Source organism: Lithobates pipiens, unplaced genomic scaffold (assembly GCF_037356315.1).
Source record: "Lithobates pipiens isolate NorthernLeopardFrog02 unplaced genomic scaffold, aLitPip1_a1.2 Scaffold_28, whole genome shotgun sequence".
In the NCBI taxonomy this organism is placed as follows: domain Eukaryota; kingdom Metazoa; phylum Chordata; class Amphibia; order Anura; family Ranidae; genus Lithobates; species Lithobates pipiens.
In genome coordinates this window covers 183,756,408-183,770,933 of record NW_027507789.1, presented here as the reverse complement: position 1 = coordinate 183,770,933, position 14,526 = coordinate 183,756,408, and the positions used below count along the sequence as shown (strand labels likewise).

At 43.5% G+C, this 14,526-nt stretch overlaps 1 protein-coding gene across 1 annotated transcript in view; it reads left to right on the top strand.

Annotated features, from left to right (window-relative positions):
• The window catches only part of MEIOC (meiosis specific with coiled-coil domain), a 68,061-nt gene extending 64,539 nt beyond the window's left edge, over positions 1-3,522 (top strand). Inside the window, exon 8 of the mRNA XM_077460092.1 lies at positions 644-3,522. Within this exon, the coding sequence (XP_077316218.1) occupies positions 644-771 (128 nt within the window). The 3' untranslated portion in view covers positions 772-3,522. The remainder of the gene's footprint in view (positions 1-643) is intronic.
• Positions 3,523-14,526: the final 11,004 nt, after the last annotated feature.

The following is a 14,526-nucleotide window of genomic DNA, read 5'->3' as shown; positions in this document are numbered from 1 at the left end:
TGGTGGACTACAGTTCTGCTGCCTTTCAGATTTACTGGTTCTTCTCTGATGAACCACTAAATTTTATCGTTGCGCTGTTCCAGATTTTACCATCAGATGGCACTCCTGATGAAATCTAGACTGCAACACCCACACAATGGATGTTCCGTGTAGGACAGAGATATGCAATTAGCGGACCTCCAGCTGTTGCAAAACTACAAGACCCATCATGCCTCGGTGTCATGCTTGTGGCTGTCAGACTTGCTATGCCTCATGGGACTTTTAGTTCTGCAACAGCTGGAGGTCCGCTAATTGCATATCCCTGGTATAGGATATCTCAAATGTCAGGTTTATTTTGAGAATTGTACTGAAGAGTTTCCACAGTTCTCTTTAAGGCTGCATTCACACCTGGGCATTTCAAAGTTGTGCGTTTTTGTACCGCAATTTTGTTCAGGTCACCAATGTAAAGGCAGAAAAATCTGTAATCTGCCCCAAAGAAGCTCATGTTTTTGAGCTTAGGGCGTTTTTCATGCGTTTTGCTTGTGCGTTTTGAGCTGAAAATACTCAGGTGTAAATGCAGCCTAATCTGTAAAATATTTATTATAAATTTATTAATGTTTGTATTCATATATAAAGAACATTTTCCTTCTATTTCCTATCTCAGATGTCTGTGCCCTTGCTAGCTCAATCAGAGAGATGACTGCGGTGACTCGAAAAATGCGCACAGCCCTTTGGTGTTCTCTGCAGATGGCACTGGCTTTCCACCCTGTGCAGGCCCATGATAAAGGCTAAATGACAGATTTCCCATGATGCAGTACTCAAGTTTTACCAGGATTGACTTATGAAATGATTTGCTTTTAGTCTAGTTTTATTTTTTAATAGGGAGCTTTGGAAGAGCATTACTCATGTTCCAAAGTTCCTTGTGCAAACTATTAGTATGTGTAAACGAAAACGCTAGGCATTTATTCCTCGTATGTTTTTTAGATAAACTTTACTTATTTACATTTTCTGTAAGAGCCCTTTGACACTGAAAGCGCCTGGGTGTCGGTGGTATAGCGGCGCTATTTTTAGCGCCGCTTTAACCCCCGCTAGTGGCCGTAAAAGGGTTAAATCTGCCCACAAAACTCTGCAGCAGCACTTTTCCGGCACTGCCTATTGATTTCAATGGGCAGGAGCAGTGTATTAACCGGTCCTACACCGTTGCAAAGAAGCTGCTGGCAAGACTTTGTGACTCCCTGCCAGTGCAACGCCCCAGTGTGAAAGCAGTCAGACTTTAGCACTGGGTTTGCAGCTCAGGCTTTTTTCAGGTGCTACTTTTAGCGCTGTAGTGCCTGAAAGCCTCCAGTGTGAAAGGAGTCTAAAAATAGAGAAATACTTTAAAGCAAACCCACATTTTTGCACCTTCAGAACGGAGCAACAGCTTTGCTTTAAGGTAGCCCTCCACAGAAGCATATGCTTAACCTTTTCTTCACTTCCCCTCCAAAACCAAGCAAATCCCTCCATGTGGCAGCATTTGACCAATCAGTCCTATGGAGAGTAAATAGGCTTGTGTATGAGTTTTCACCCCCGCCAGCTGAACAGAAGGGAGATGCAGGGGTGAAAGGCACGTTCATGCTGCTGGGAATGGAGGAATTAAAAGTGAACCTGTTGCTTTACAGCTTGAGGATAAAGCACAAGTTCACCTTAATACTATGCACACTGGATGTTTTTAATGCAGCTGTTAGGCGTCTGTTTCGTTGTTCCTACCTCCAAACACCCCTGCATATCAGCCTATGTGTCTGTGCACACGTAGGCATTTAGAGGCAGGAAAAAACCCACAGCCTGCGTGTTTGGGAGCAGTGGTGTTATGGCAGGAAAGACATTTTTAAAAAATTATTCTGACTAATGAAATGAATTGAATGAATTGAATTAAAGTCCGAACACCTGATGCGCCTAAACACGTTTTCTTTTTCAAGCCAAAAAGTTGCTACCAGGAGGAAAGGTGTCTTTTCCGTGTGCACAAGGCCCTAGGCTTTACAGTTGCTTTTAATTTGTTTTAGTATGTATTGCTGGAGAATATGCTTTAATGTTTTGGGAGTATCTTCGTATTCCAAAGATCATTGTGGATGGTGCACAGAATAATCTAACAAACATGTAGAAATCTATTTAAAGCATCAAAGTATTTATTCACTAAATTTCACAACTATTAAAACCCATGAATTTCTAAGTGGTCATTTGTAATATACAAAATACCACAACCCAAATGAATTTTAATGTGTGTTCTCTTGAAACCCTGAGAACTGTCAGCCTAAACATTACATGTTGGCTAGTTCTGGTGGGATAGAACCCCAAATGTAGGGGTGTTTATTTTTATTTAGATTTTGACGGGACAGCCCAAGCAAGAGTCCCCATCATGGAAAATTAACAGTGAAATGCTGTGGCGAGTTTGTGATTCATTGCACCTGGAAAGTCTGAATCATCACACCTACCACTCACATCTAACCACAACAGCTCTGAGCACATCACGTACCAGAAATCCATAGAACTATCTTACCTTTTGCTGGCATTCAGCGTGCCCTTTTAATCTCCATCTATTCTATAGAAGGGCAGTGGTGGTTGCGAGAGGCAGTGGTGGTTGCGAGAGGCAGTGGTGGTTGCGAGAGGCAGTGGTGGTTGCGAGAGGCAGTGGTGGTTGCGAGAGGCAGTGGTGGTTGCGAGAGGCAGTGGTGGTTGCGAGAGGCAGTGGTATCTTAGAGCTGCATGCTTAAGACACCCCTTTATGAAGACTTTTCCTATAATGGCAGTGTTGCTTAACTAAATTTACAAGGTTTAAAATGGTTGACAAGTAAGCAAAGGCATTGCATATAACCTATATATAAATTACTTTATTTCTGTTTGGTATTTTAGTGTGTATAGAAATATTTTAAAGCCCAATTAAACTCAGTGTAATGAGCTAAATACATTCCAGGAACACAAGGTGTCCAAAGTTGTATAGTTCATTTTCACCTGCCAGCATGAAGGGCCTTTGCTCTGTGTATGTAGAAGCAGTGGGCTCACTGTACAGGCCTGACACAAGGGTCCTCTACAGCATGCTGGCAGGAGATGGGATTTTTTTTTTTTTTACTTGGGCTGTGGCGACTTTCTAAAGAAAAGTGATAAAACTTTGCACCCAGAATGTATTTAACAGATTTAAACTGAAAGCTTAATTGGACTTTAACATAGTATGGTTTATACATGTTTAGTATGCAAGAAACATTGTCAGTGGGCACTATGTGTGCAGTTTTCTGGCAATTTACTGGCTAGACCTGACAAATGTACAATGCTGACTTTTTGCAAATTTTTTTTTTTTGTGAGCACTTCAATTTGAGGAACAATTTTAGTTGAGGAAATATAAACATCTGTAATTTTTCACTCTTGTGTCAAGAAATAGTTATAACTGTAGTCATACAGTATTTGATATTAACCTAAATCTGTTAAGACTAATGTGAGAGGTTATTTAATGCATTGCCGAATAGCACTATAGAAATGATATTCTACTGAAAAATAAAATGTTTCGATTAAAACCGCAACCAACCTGGCTCTCAGATTTCCTTTGAGTATTGGCAAAGTAATATGAATGTAAATATTTAATAAAATACTGCTGACAAGGTTGTCTTTAAAGTGGTGCTGCCATTTAAAAAAAATTAAGTCAGCAGCTACAAATACTGCAGCTGCTGACTTTTAATAATTGGACACTTAGCTGTCCCAGGGTCCAGTGATGTGGGTGATCGAAGCCCCACTCGTCTCGCCCCTCTGTTCAGTGGTGCTGGCATTGTAACTGGGCACCCAGCAGTGACTTCACAGCCAGGCACCCACTGCACATGTGTAAGCAGCACTGCGCACCTTGATTAGCCACGCAATCATCTGGGACCTGTCACATGTCCCAGATTGACAAGAGGGAGGGGGCAGGGCTGAGCCTTTCCTGCACCGAGGGGGAAGTGATGTCACGAGCCCAGGCACTGAAGGAGGCAGACTACAAGGGACCCCCTAGCAACAGCCATTTAGAGGTGAGTAAAAAAAAAAAAAATTCCAAATGTTTTTTTTTTTTTTTGTAGCATTTGTGATTTTTTTTTTTTTTTTAAGGGTGCAACCGTTGGTGAACTTAAATGAGAAAAATTTAGTGTTATACCAGAATAGAGCGATGCATGTCTCGGAATCCAACCCCCCCCCTCTTAAATTTTTGTAATTGTACACGGACCATTGTAGAGCAGTATCCTGATGCTGCCATTAAACAACTCCTTTGCGCAAGGTAGTCATTCAGTGGCATAGTGTAGGTTGTCAGCGCCTGGGGGCAAGGCATGTAGTTTGCACCCCCGTAACCTGTGGACTTTTAGCACTCAGATTCCTTTCCACTAATACAATATTAAACCCCTTATATAAGGGTTCACACATGTCTGACTGTGGTTTGCAGTCTGTTCCTGTTTTAACAGTTCGGGTCCAAATTTTTGCCTAAATTGGCACCTGAACTGGACCCAGAAACACACATGTCCCTTTTCAAAGCCACTCTAGACATGTGTGAACTGACTTCATTGAGAAGTGGTCATATTCACATGTTATGTGACTAAGATTCAGTTGAGGACTGAGCCTCCTTGAGGGTTGTTCAAAATCCAGTTTTATTTTGCTACAAAATTACCTAAAACCCACAAACATTATATATATTTTTCTAACACCCTAGAGAATAAAATAATGGTTGTTGCACTATTTTGTCACACCATATTTGGGCAGCGGTTTTGCAAGTGCAATTTTTTTTTCTTGGGAAAAATACTTTTTGCTGTTTAGGCTTTTTTTTTTTATTGGTTTTCTATATTGTGTGTAGCACTAACCCACAAAGGAGCTGCTGGTTAGATTGGGCTTACCATTACCTTCTTTCTCCTCCCTTCACATCTAGGGCTGTCCCATGGCAGATGGTCCAGTAACTTGAGAGACTGACGACAGATCCATTTTAATGGATTTTATTTGCAAAAACCTAGACAATGAACAGTCTCTTAAAATGGGATCAGAGGGTTGGAAAGGAAGTTCAGGCATTCTTAGTCAGTCAATACTGAAGAAGGTGCTTACTTTGACTGCATCCAGAGAATAGCCATTTGCAACTGGATGTTTACTCAGGTTCGACAATCCCTCTCACAAGGCCTAGCACCCAACAAGGTGCTTACTCAGGAACAAGTCTCTGCCACAGATGCTGTTGAACATGTAGGAAAACTAAACTTGAAGAACACTCGTGTGATACCTGGATCTTTCAGCTAGCTTGGTGACATCCACGATGCTGGATTCTCTTGGGTTACTTCAGCTCCTCCAGGCTCTTCCTAAGAAACTAACCTGTATGTGGCCTTCTTCTGAAGAGTCCTCCCCTGGATAGTGTGAAGTCACTGGGTCTCTGCCAAACTGGGGATGGCACCCAACCACCTCAGAATCCTCCTTTTTAGTTTCCTTGCTGCGGGCTAGCCAGCCCTGAGACAACAAGATCGGGTGGATCCACACCCCAGGCCATAGCCTTCCTGGGGGCTGGTCAGGACCACCAAGTCAATACATCATTCTGGACTGGAAACCCTGAACCATGTGACAACCTCATCTTAAATACCATCTCCCAGAAAGCACAGCAAGAGTGTTGTTCCCAGTGGGTGGGCTCCCAGAGAGTTAATTAAGCACCCAACCAGACCATAGTTCCATGCCTGCCAGAAGACACGGTGCCCCCTGTGGCCAGGCTGAACGTCTCCATAATTCAATCAGACTAATGCTGAAATCCAAATTTAGACAATTATACTCAAACCAAACTGCAGTTCAGGTGTAAACTTAAATTTGAAATACACGGAGCATGCTTTGCAGGAGCCGGTGCTAAATGTGAAAAATGTTACACCGAGTAAATTGCTACCGAACGAGTCATGCTTCAAAAGTGCACCCGCTCGTCGAATAGCAACAAACTTCTATCCTTAAATCTCCATTGAAAATGTTTAAAAATTTCTGCAGGTTAACTGTATTGTTAGGTCTATTGCTAGAATTATTGCTTTCGTTCTATCAATTGCCGCACTACCTCACATGTGTGGTTTGAACACTGTTTTCATATGCAGGCATGACTTGTAGGTATTGGCTTCTGTGCCCAAGCTCGGCAGGACAGGGCGAATTTTCTTTTTTCTTATTTTACTTTTTACACTGCCCTTTAAAAAAAAAAAAAATTGATTCATCAAACACAAGTTTCAATCAATAACAACCCTAGTAATATATAAAACCTTGCCTGTTGGTGGGTCCTGAGGACAAGAGTTGAGAAGCACTGCTTTTAAGGTCTTCAATACTCATAGTACTTATCCATTGTGTAGGAGGCCAAAAACTCTGGTTTTATTAACCACAATACAAATGGCAAAAACGCTTAAAAAAAATAAAAAAAAAGTTAAGATAATCTGGCTGTACACACCTATGTCACTTCTGATTCACGATGGTCTTTGCTATGCCCTAATATGCACAAACCTATAGGAGTATTGGAGACCTTTTAAAGCAGTGGTCAACAACGCTTCCCTCAGGGCCCACTAACAGGCCAGGTTTATAACCAAAATACATCACAGGTGATATAATTTTCTGCTAAGTGATTGCAATATTGTAATCTGCATCTCCCCAAGGTAATTCATAAAACCTTGCCTGTTCGTGGGCCCTGAGGTCAGGATTGATGACCACTGTTTTAAAGGGACTAGATCCATGAGGATCTGAAGCATACCTGGTGGACAGGAGGTCTATGGATTATGCAACAGTTTTAGAGTGCGAGTTTAGTGATCACAGAAGTGGCACATGACTGCACGCTCTTTGCCCTCTTTTTCTGGCTGTCTTCAATCAACAGCGCTGATGATACAGCACTGTAGAGTGATTGTTGTTTACGAGATTTCTGAGTCCATATGGCCCACATGGATTCAAGAATCTAGTAAACAAGTAATCTACAGACCTGTAGGATCCCAGAATTAGATGTCTAAGCCCCTGTTGCACTGGCTCATCTCTAGGCACCTTGGCTGTGAAATGGTAATGCAACCAGTTGGCTGAGGACAGGGAACGCTGGATCTGAAAAGAGGAATGCACCATGGGCAGGGCAGAATTACACCCAAAAGCTGATCTATTTGATGGCTGCATTTGTTTTCTTATGCATGCTTTTGTAATCTGGTGATCGAGCCAGTAAATCTGTTTTCTTTTTACAAAAGAATAAGCCCTTTTAAAAGTATGATAAAATAATTTACCACTGCCAAGGGTGCTAACAATGATTAACTTTTATTTATGAAATATATTCATGGAAAAACTACTGTAACTGATTTATAATGTGTGAGCTAGTGCTCAGCTTCAATTTGTTAGTGTATTTAAATTTAATATCCCCTTACCTGGACTGTCAATGCGTCTGTCCAAATGCCTTCTGTTTCATCCAGCGTGGAGTCACTGTCATATACACTCACTGGCCACTTTGTTAGGTTCACCTGTGCAAATCCTTGGGAATACAAATTGCTAATCAGCCACTCACATGGCAGCAACGCAATGCCTTTAAGCATCTAGACATAGTGAAGATTGCTTGCTAAAATTCAAACTGAGCGTCAGAATGGCAAAGAAAGGGGATTAAAATGACTTTGAATGTGGCATGGTTGTGGGTGCCGGACAGGCTGGTCTTGGTATTTAAAAAAAAAAAAAAAAAACCTGCTGATCTATTGGGATTTTCATGGACAACTATCTCTCAGGTTTATGAAGAATGGTCTGAAAAAGAAAATATCTTTTTAAAGTTAGAAGAGACTTGGTTGAGATGATAGAAAGGTGACAATAACTCAAAGAAAAATATCCCCTGTAGTGGGGTTTTTTGGCAGCAACACAATATCTGTAATGGGGTAAAAAAAAGTATCTTTTTACAAAGTAGAAATTAAACTACTCAAAAAAAAGACAATTTATTATTTTTTTTATATAAATGTTTATTAATATATAAAAAAAAAAGAATGTATAAAGATATAAGTGACAAAGTAGTCAAAAATTGAACTCCACTAGACAGTTAAACATAATATAAGAATTGGATGTACATATATAGACAAAATTGTTCTATCACATGAGCACTCTATACACAGTGGAGATGTGACACTGATGCGTTTCGACCCTCACAGGGGTCTTCTTCAGAGGATTTGTATACCATGAAAAGAAAAAACATCTATGAATAGATATACAAGGAGTTACTTATCACAATGTGCTGAAAACAATTTACTGTAAACAAGACATATATCTAATATCACAACATAGTATAATTACCAATTGATGAACATCACAAGCGATAAAAATATGATCCACAGTGGAGATCGTCTTTAAAGGACACAAGTAGTACGAACCACTTTTCTCTCGCCCTGCATATATGTGCCACAGATCATGAAGTTAAAGCGGAGGTCCACCCTAAAGTGGACCTTCTGCTCATTGGCACCTTTCAGGGGGGAGGGGGGTGCAGGTACCTGTACAGTACAGGTATCTGCACCCACTTCCGGCGTAGATTCTGCAGAAGCTACGCCCCTTTCCGAGGGTCCCCCGCTGTCTGCTGGCAAACACACGGATCCCAGAGACAGCGGGGACCATCCTTATTGCGCAGCGCGACTCGTGCATGCGCAGTAGGGAACCGGGAAATGAAGCCGCAAGGCTCCACTTCCTGATTCCCATACCCAAGATGGCGCCGGCAGCACCCGAGAGACGATCGAAAGATCGGCTTCGGGTGCCGACATCGCAGGCGCGCTGAGCGGGTAAGTGTCATTATTTTAAAAGTCAGCAGCTGCAGTATTTGTAGCTGCTGGCTTTTAAAAAAAGAAAAAACGGCGAACTCCCGCTTTAACACCTGTTGCTGTAACCAAACCAGGGAAGGGAACGGAGTCCAAAGGTGCGGCTTACGAGGGATCACATGCATTAATCCACCCCCAGTATAATCCACGGGAGGGGATACAGGCATCAGCAGCTGAGAGATGGTGAGGACGCACCTGCAGCAGAATTGGACGCAAAACAACCAGTTAAGTGCTGCCCACTCCGTGAATAACGGAGAGGGCCCCACAGCTAGGCTCTGATTATATGCATGTATCATAACAGCTGACATGTATCAACGCCGGGGGGACCACATGCGGTCGGCCGTTATGGCGACCATACAGCGCTAATCAGCATTAGGCGGAGGGATGGCCGGGCCCACCTGTGGCCATTTTTGGGCGCAGATGCACCTAGGCGGGGGATATATACACTATATATACCCCATCTTTAGGGAGTGAGATTTATTCCTCCCTTCATAGGAGACCATTTTCGCTGACTGTTCACTGCACTGGGGGTAAGTCACTTCTTGATCTGCTATGCACTTGTGATACATCTGAGGTTTAGATGTTCACTATTTACATCTATTCACAGATTAGGGCTTCTTGGTGCCCCATTGGATCGTATATGGGCGCAGGGTGGGTGTCCACAGGACCCCTGAGGCTTGGATTAGACATTACTTCCCCGTTCTTGTGTTTTTTCCTTGGTTTACCTTCCAAGGAATCCTTATTCACTGAATGACCTATACAGGTAATAAATAAATTCACTTCCAATATTCCCTTTCACGTTCGGGTGACCATACACTTTGATCTCTCCCTCACTTTTTTTCTATTCATAGTGTGTTTTACTGTTTTCTGTCCTTCACCTCTATTGCATTTTCTTTCTATCTTATCCTGTTTAGCACTTTCACGTTTTTTCTTTCGGGATGGTTGATAGGGGGTGTCTTCCTCCTCCTCTCTTCCCTTATTATTTACAAGCACACTATTGGACCCGGTGGCACACAAACCCCCCCCCATATGTCAGCTGTTAGGCTCTAATTATATGCATGTATCATAGCTGTGGGGCCCTCTCCATTATTCACGGAGTGGGCAGCACTTAACTGGTTGTTTTGCGTCCAATTCTGCTGCAGGTGCGTCCTCACCATCTCTCAGCTGCTGACGCCTGTATCCCCTCCCGTGGATTATACTGGGGGTGGATTAATGCATGTGATCCCTCGTAAGCCGCACCTTTGGACTCCATTCCCTTCCCTTCCTGGTTTGGTTACAGCGACAGGTGTTAACTTCATGATCTGTGGCACATACCCGTATATACTCGAGTATAAGCCGACCCGAATATAAGCCGAGGCTCCTAATTTACCACAAAAAAAAATGGGAAAACTTATTGACTCGTGTATAAGCCGAGGGTGAGACATGCCTGTGTGTCCAGCCCTGTGTGTCCCGAGCCTGCGTCCTTTTGCACATACGGCGGCCATGCCAGGACCGCTGCACCTCTTCTCGTCTGTGACAGACGGCGGCCATTCCACTGTTCAAAAGCCGCGCCTCCCTGTCTGTGATAGGCGGAACACTCAATTTCCCAGCAGTCTGTGTTCCGCCTATCACGGACATCCTCTCATCCTCGTCCGTAGTATGAGGATGAGCGGATGTCCGTGATAGGCGGACCACTGACTGCTGGGAAATTGAGTGTTCCGCCTATCACAGACAGGGAGGCGCGGCTTTTGAATAGTGGAATGGCCGCCGTCTGTCTGCTCGACACGCTGATCGGGTCGACAGACGGCGGTGACTCGAGTATAAGCCGAGGGGGGCACTTTCAGCCTCAAAAAAGAGGCTGAAAATCTCGGCTTATACTCTCGAGTATATACGGTATATGCAGGGCGAGAGAAAAGTGGTTTGTACTACTTGTGTCCTTTAAAGACGATCTCCACTGTGGATCATATTTTTATCGCTTGTGATGTTCATCAATTGGTAATTATACTATGTTGTGATATTAGATATAGGTCTTGTTTACAGTAAATTGTTTTCAGCACATTGAAATAAGTAACTCCTTGTATATCTATTCATAGATGTTTTTTCTTTTCATGGTAGACAAATCCTCTGAAGAAGACCCCTGTGAGGGTCAAAACGCGTCAGTGTCACATCTCCACTGTGTATACAGTGCTCATGTGATAAAACAATTTTGTCTATATATGTACATCCAATTCTTATATTATGTTTAACTGTCCAGTGGCGTTCAATTTTTGCCTACTGTGTCACTTATATCTTTATACTTTTTTTTTTTTATATAAAAAATAATAAATTCCCCTTTTTTTATTTAGTAGTTTAATTTCTCCTTTGTATAAATATACTTTTTTACCCCATTACAGATATTGTGTTGCTGCCAAAAAAAAAAAAACACTACAGGGGATATTTTCTTTTTCCTTTTTCAATCATAATCTAGGGGTGAGCAGCACTCTCTAACCTCCCAGTAGTGTGTTACTACTTTGCTTTTTTATTGGTGACAATAACTCATACCCATCTCTGAAAGCACAACACATTGAATCTTATGGGCGACAGCAGCACAAGATCACATCGGGTGCCACTCCTCAACTAAGGCTCCATGCACACGAGACACGGGTGCAAACTCTGCTGGACACATGTTTTTAAAAGCTGAAATCAGCGTTTAGAAACGCCTGTTTTGCTGTGTTTTACCACATTTGCGTCTAAATGCGTTTAGTTAAGCTAACATCATAGACCCTCCCCAAGCTTAAAAAAAAACAGTATTAACTATTTCAGCCATTTTGGGAGACCAGAGTGAGCAGCAGTGTACTTGTATTTAGCGTGTCACTTGCCACAAGTTGTGAATTGTCTACTTGCCACAAGTTGTGAATTTTCCACTTGCCAGGTCACCTGCCACAAGTTGTGGATTTTCCACGGCACCTGGCAGGTCACCTGCCACAAGTTGTGGATTGTCCACTTGCCACAAGTTGTGGATTGTTCCCTTGCCACAAGTTGTGGCTTGTCCACTTGCCACGTCACCTGCCGCAAGTTGTGGCTTGTCCACTTGCCACGTCACCTGTCACAAGTTGTGGCTTGTCCACTTGCAATTGCTTAAAATATTTTTTTTAATGGTTTTTCATCATTTGCCATAATTTGAGATTTTTTTTATGTCAAAAAAATAGGTAGCCTTTAAAAATGAAAACGCAGTAACAGCGTTTTGCGTCTGAACCAATTTTTTTTGCTTCTAGAAAAACGAGGTTAAATGCAACTGCATAAAAACGAAAAAAAAAACGAGACTGTGTACATGGACACATAGGATAACATTGAATGAGTTCAGGGGCAGTTGAAAAAAGCGTCCAAATGCCTCTGAACGCACGTTTAACAGTGTCTCGTGTACACGAGGCCTTAGAACCGGAAACTGCAGCTACAACCAGCTCACCCAAATTGGATAATAAGATATTGTAAAAATGTTGCCTGGCCTGATGAGTGACATTCAGATGGTAGGGTCAGAATTTGCCATTAGCATGGATCCATCCTGCCTTGTATCAATGCTTCAGGCTGGTGGTGGTGTATTGATGTGGGGGATATTTTCTTGGCACACTTTGGGCCCCTTAGTACCAATTGAGAATCGTTTAATCACCACGGCCTACCTGAGTATTGTTACTGACCATGTCCATCCCTTTATGACTACAGTGTACCCATTTTCTGGCTCATTCCAGCAGGATAATGCACCATGTCACAAAGCTCAAATCATCTCACTACTGGTTTCTTGAACATGACAATGACATCACTGTACTCCAATGGTCTCCACATTCACTAGAGCTCAATCCAATTGAGCACTTTTGGGATGTGGTGGAATGGGAGATTCACGGATGTGCAGCTGACAAATCTGTGTGATATGTCACTATGGACCAAAATCTCTGAGAAGTGTTTCCAACAACTTGTTGCATGTACTCCACAAAAAATGAAGTCAAAAGAGGGGATCCAACCCCATACTAGCAAGGTTTACCTAATAAAGAGGTTGCGTGTAGGTGTGGTGTTAGCTAGATGCCCAGGGGAAACAGAGGTAAAAAGCCAAAAAAACTATTGCAGCCGCCACATCAGATTAGTAAGCTGCAATAAAATACATTTTGGGGTTAAATAGTGCTATGGAGCTGGATTCCAGCCAGAGAAAAAGAAGATTTGGCTGCTGTATGACGGCCATTTTTTTTTAAGATTCGGCAATGCGTCGCTTTAACTGCACGCAAACAAAATTTATGTCTTTTTTTTTCCCCCCACTAATTGAGCTTTCTTTTGGTGGTATTTGATTGAGTCTGCGGTTTTAATATTTTTCACTATAAACAAAAAAAAAGCGACAATTTTGAAAAAAATATATATATATATATTCCCCCAGTTTTTTTTTTTTTTTAAAGCAAATTTTTTATTTTTTTCCCGTTTAGGCTGATGTGTGTTCTTCCACGTTTGGTAAAAAAAAAAACATAAGCGTATATTGATTGCTTTGTGCAAAAGTTATAGGGGATAGATTTATAGCATTCTTATATTTTTTTTTTTTAACCAGTAATGGTGATGATCTGCGATTTTTATCAGGACTGCCACATTATGGTGGACACATCGGACACTTTTGACACATTTTTGGGAGCACTGGCATACATACAGCAATCAGTGCTATAAAAATGCACTGATTACTGTAAAAATGTCACTGGCAGGGAAGGGGTTAACTGTTTTCCCTTTGTTTTTCTGACTGTAGCGGGAGGGTACTGACCCTAGAGGAAGTGACGGATCGTGGTTCCTAGGTAATAGGAAGTCACTATCTGTCACACCTCTCTGAACAGAGATTTGTGTGTTCACACACACCGGGCCCTGTTCTGCCTCTCATGCCCGCGATCGTCGTGGCCGCCGGTTATCACAATGTCAGCCACGAGCATTGGCACCTCTGCTAGGCAATGGGCGCAAGCACCTGCTATCCCGATCCCACGAGCAGACGTGTAGCTACGCTCGCTCGTGGAATGGTGCTGACCTGCTGCAGTAAAATGACGGCGGCTGGTCTACAAGAGGTTAATGTGGAAGTTCCACTTTAAGGACTCCTCACCCACTTACTTACTTTTTTTCCCCAGGGGTGGGAGTGAGTACCTAGCGCCCACTTTAAATCAGGCCTCCTAGTTCTTCTCTTCCGGTGCCAGGCATTGCTGAATCCTGAGAGAGAGAGAGAGAGAGAGAGAGGGGAGGGGAGAGAGAGAGAGAGAGAGGGGGGGGAGAGAGAGAGAGGGGGGGGAGAGAGAGAGGGGGGGGGAGAGAGAGAGGGGGGGGAGAGAGAGAGGGGGGGGAGAGAGAGAGAGGGGGGGGGAGAGAGAGAGAGGGGGGGGAGAGAGAGAGAGAGGGGGGGGGGAGAGAGAGAGAGGGGGGGGGAGAGAGAGGGGGGGGGAGAGAGAGAGGGGGGGGGAGAGAGAGAGGGAGAGAGAGAGAGAGAGGGGGGGGAGAGAGAGAGGGGGGGTAGAGAGAGAGGGGGGGTAGAGAGAGAGGGGGGGGGGGAGAGGGAGGGGGGAGAGAGAGAGAGAGGGGGGGGAGAGAGAGGGGGGGGAGAGAGAGAGGGGGGGGAGAGAGGGAGGGGGGGGAGAGAGGGAGGGGGGAGAGAGAGAGAGAGAGAGAGAGAGAGAGGGAGGGGAGAGAGGGAGGGGAGAGAGGGAGGGAGGGAGAGAGGGAGGGAGGGAGGGGGGGAGAGAGGGAGGGGGGGAGGGAGGGAGGGGGGAGAGAGAGGGAGGGGGAGAGAGAGAGAGTGTGTGAT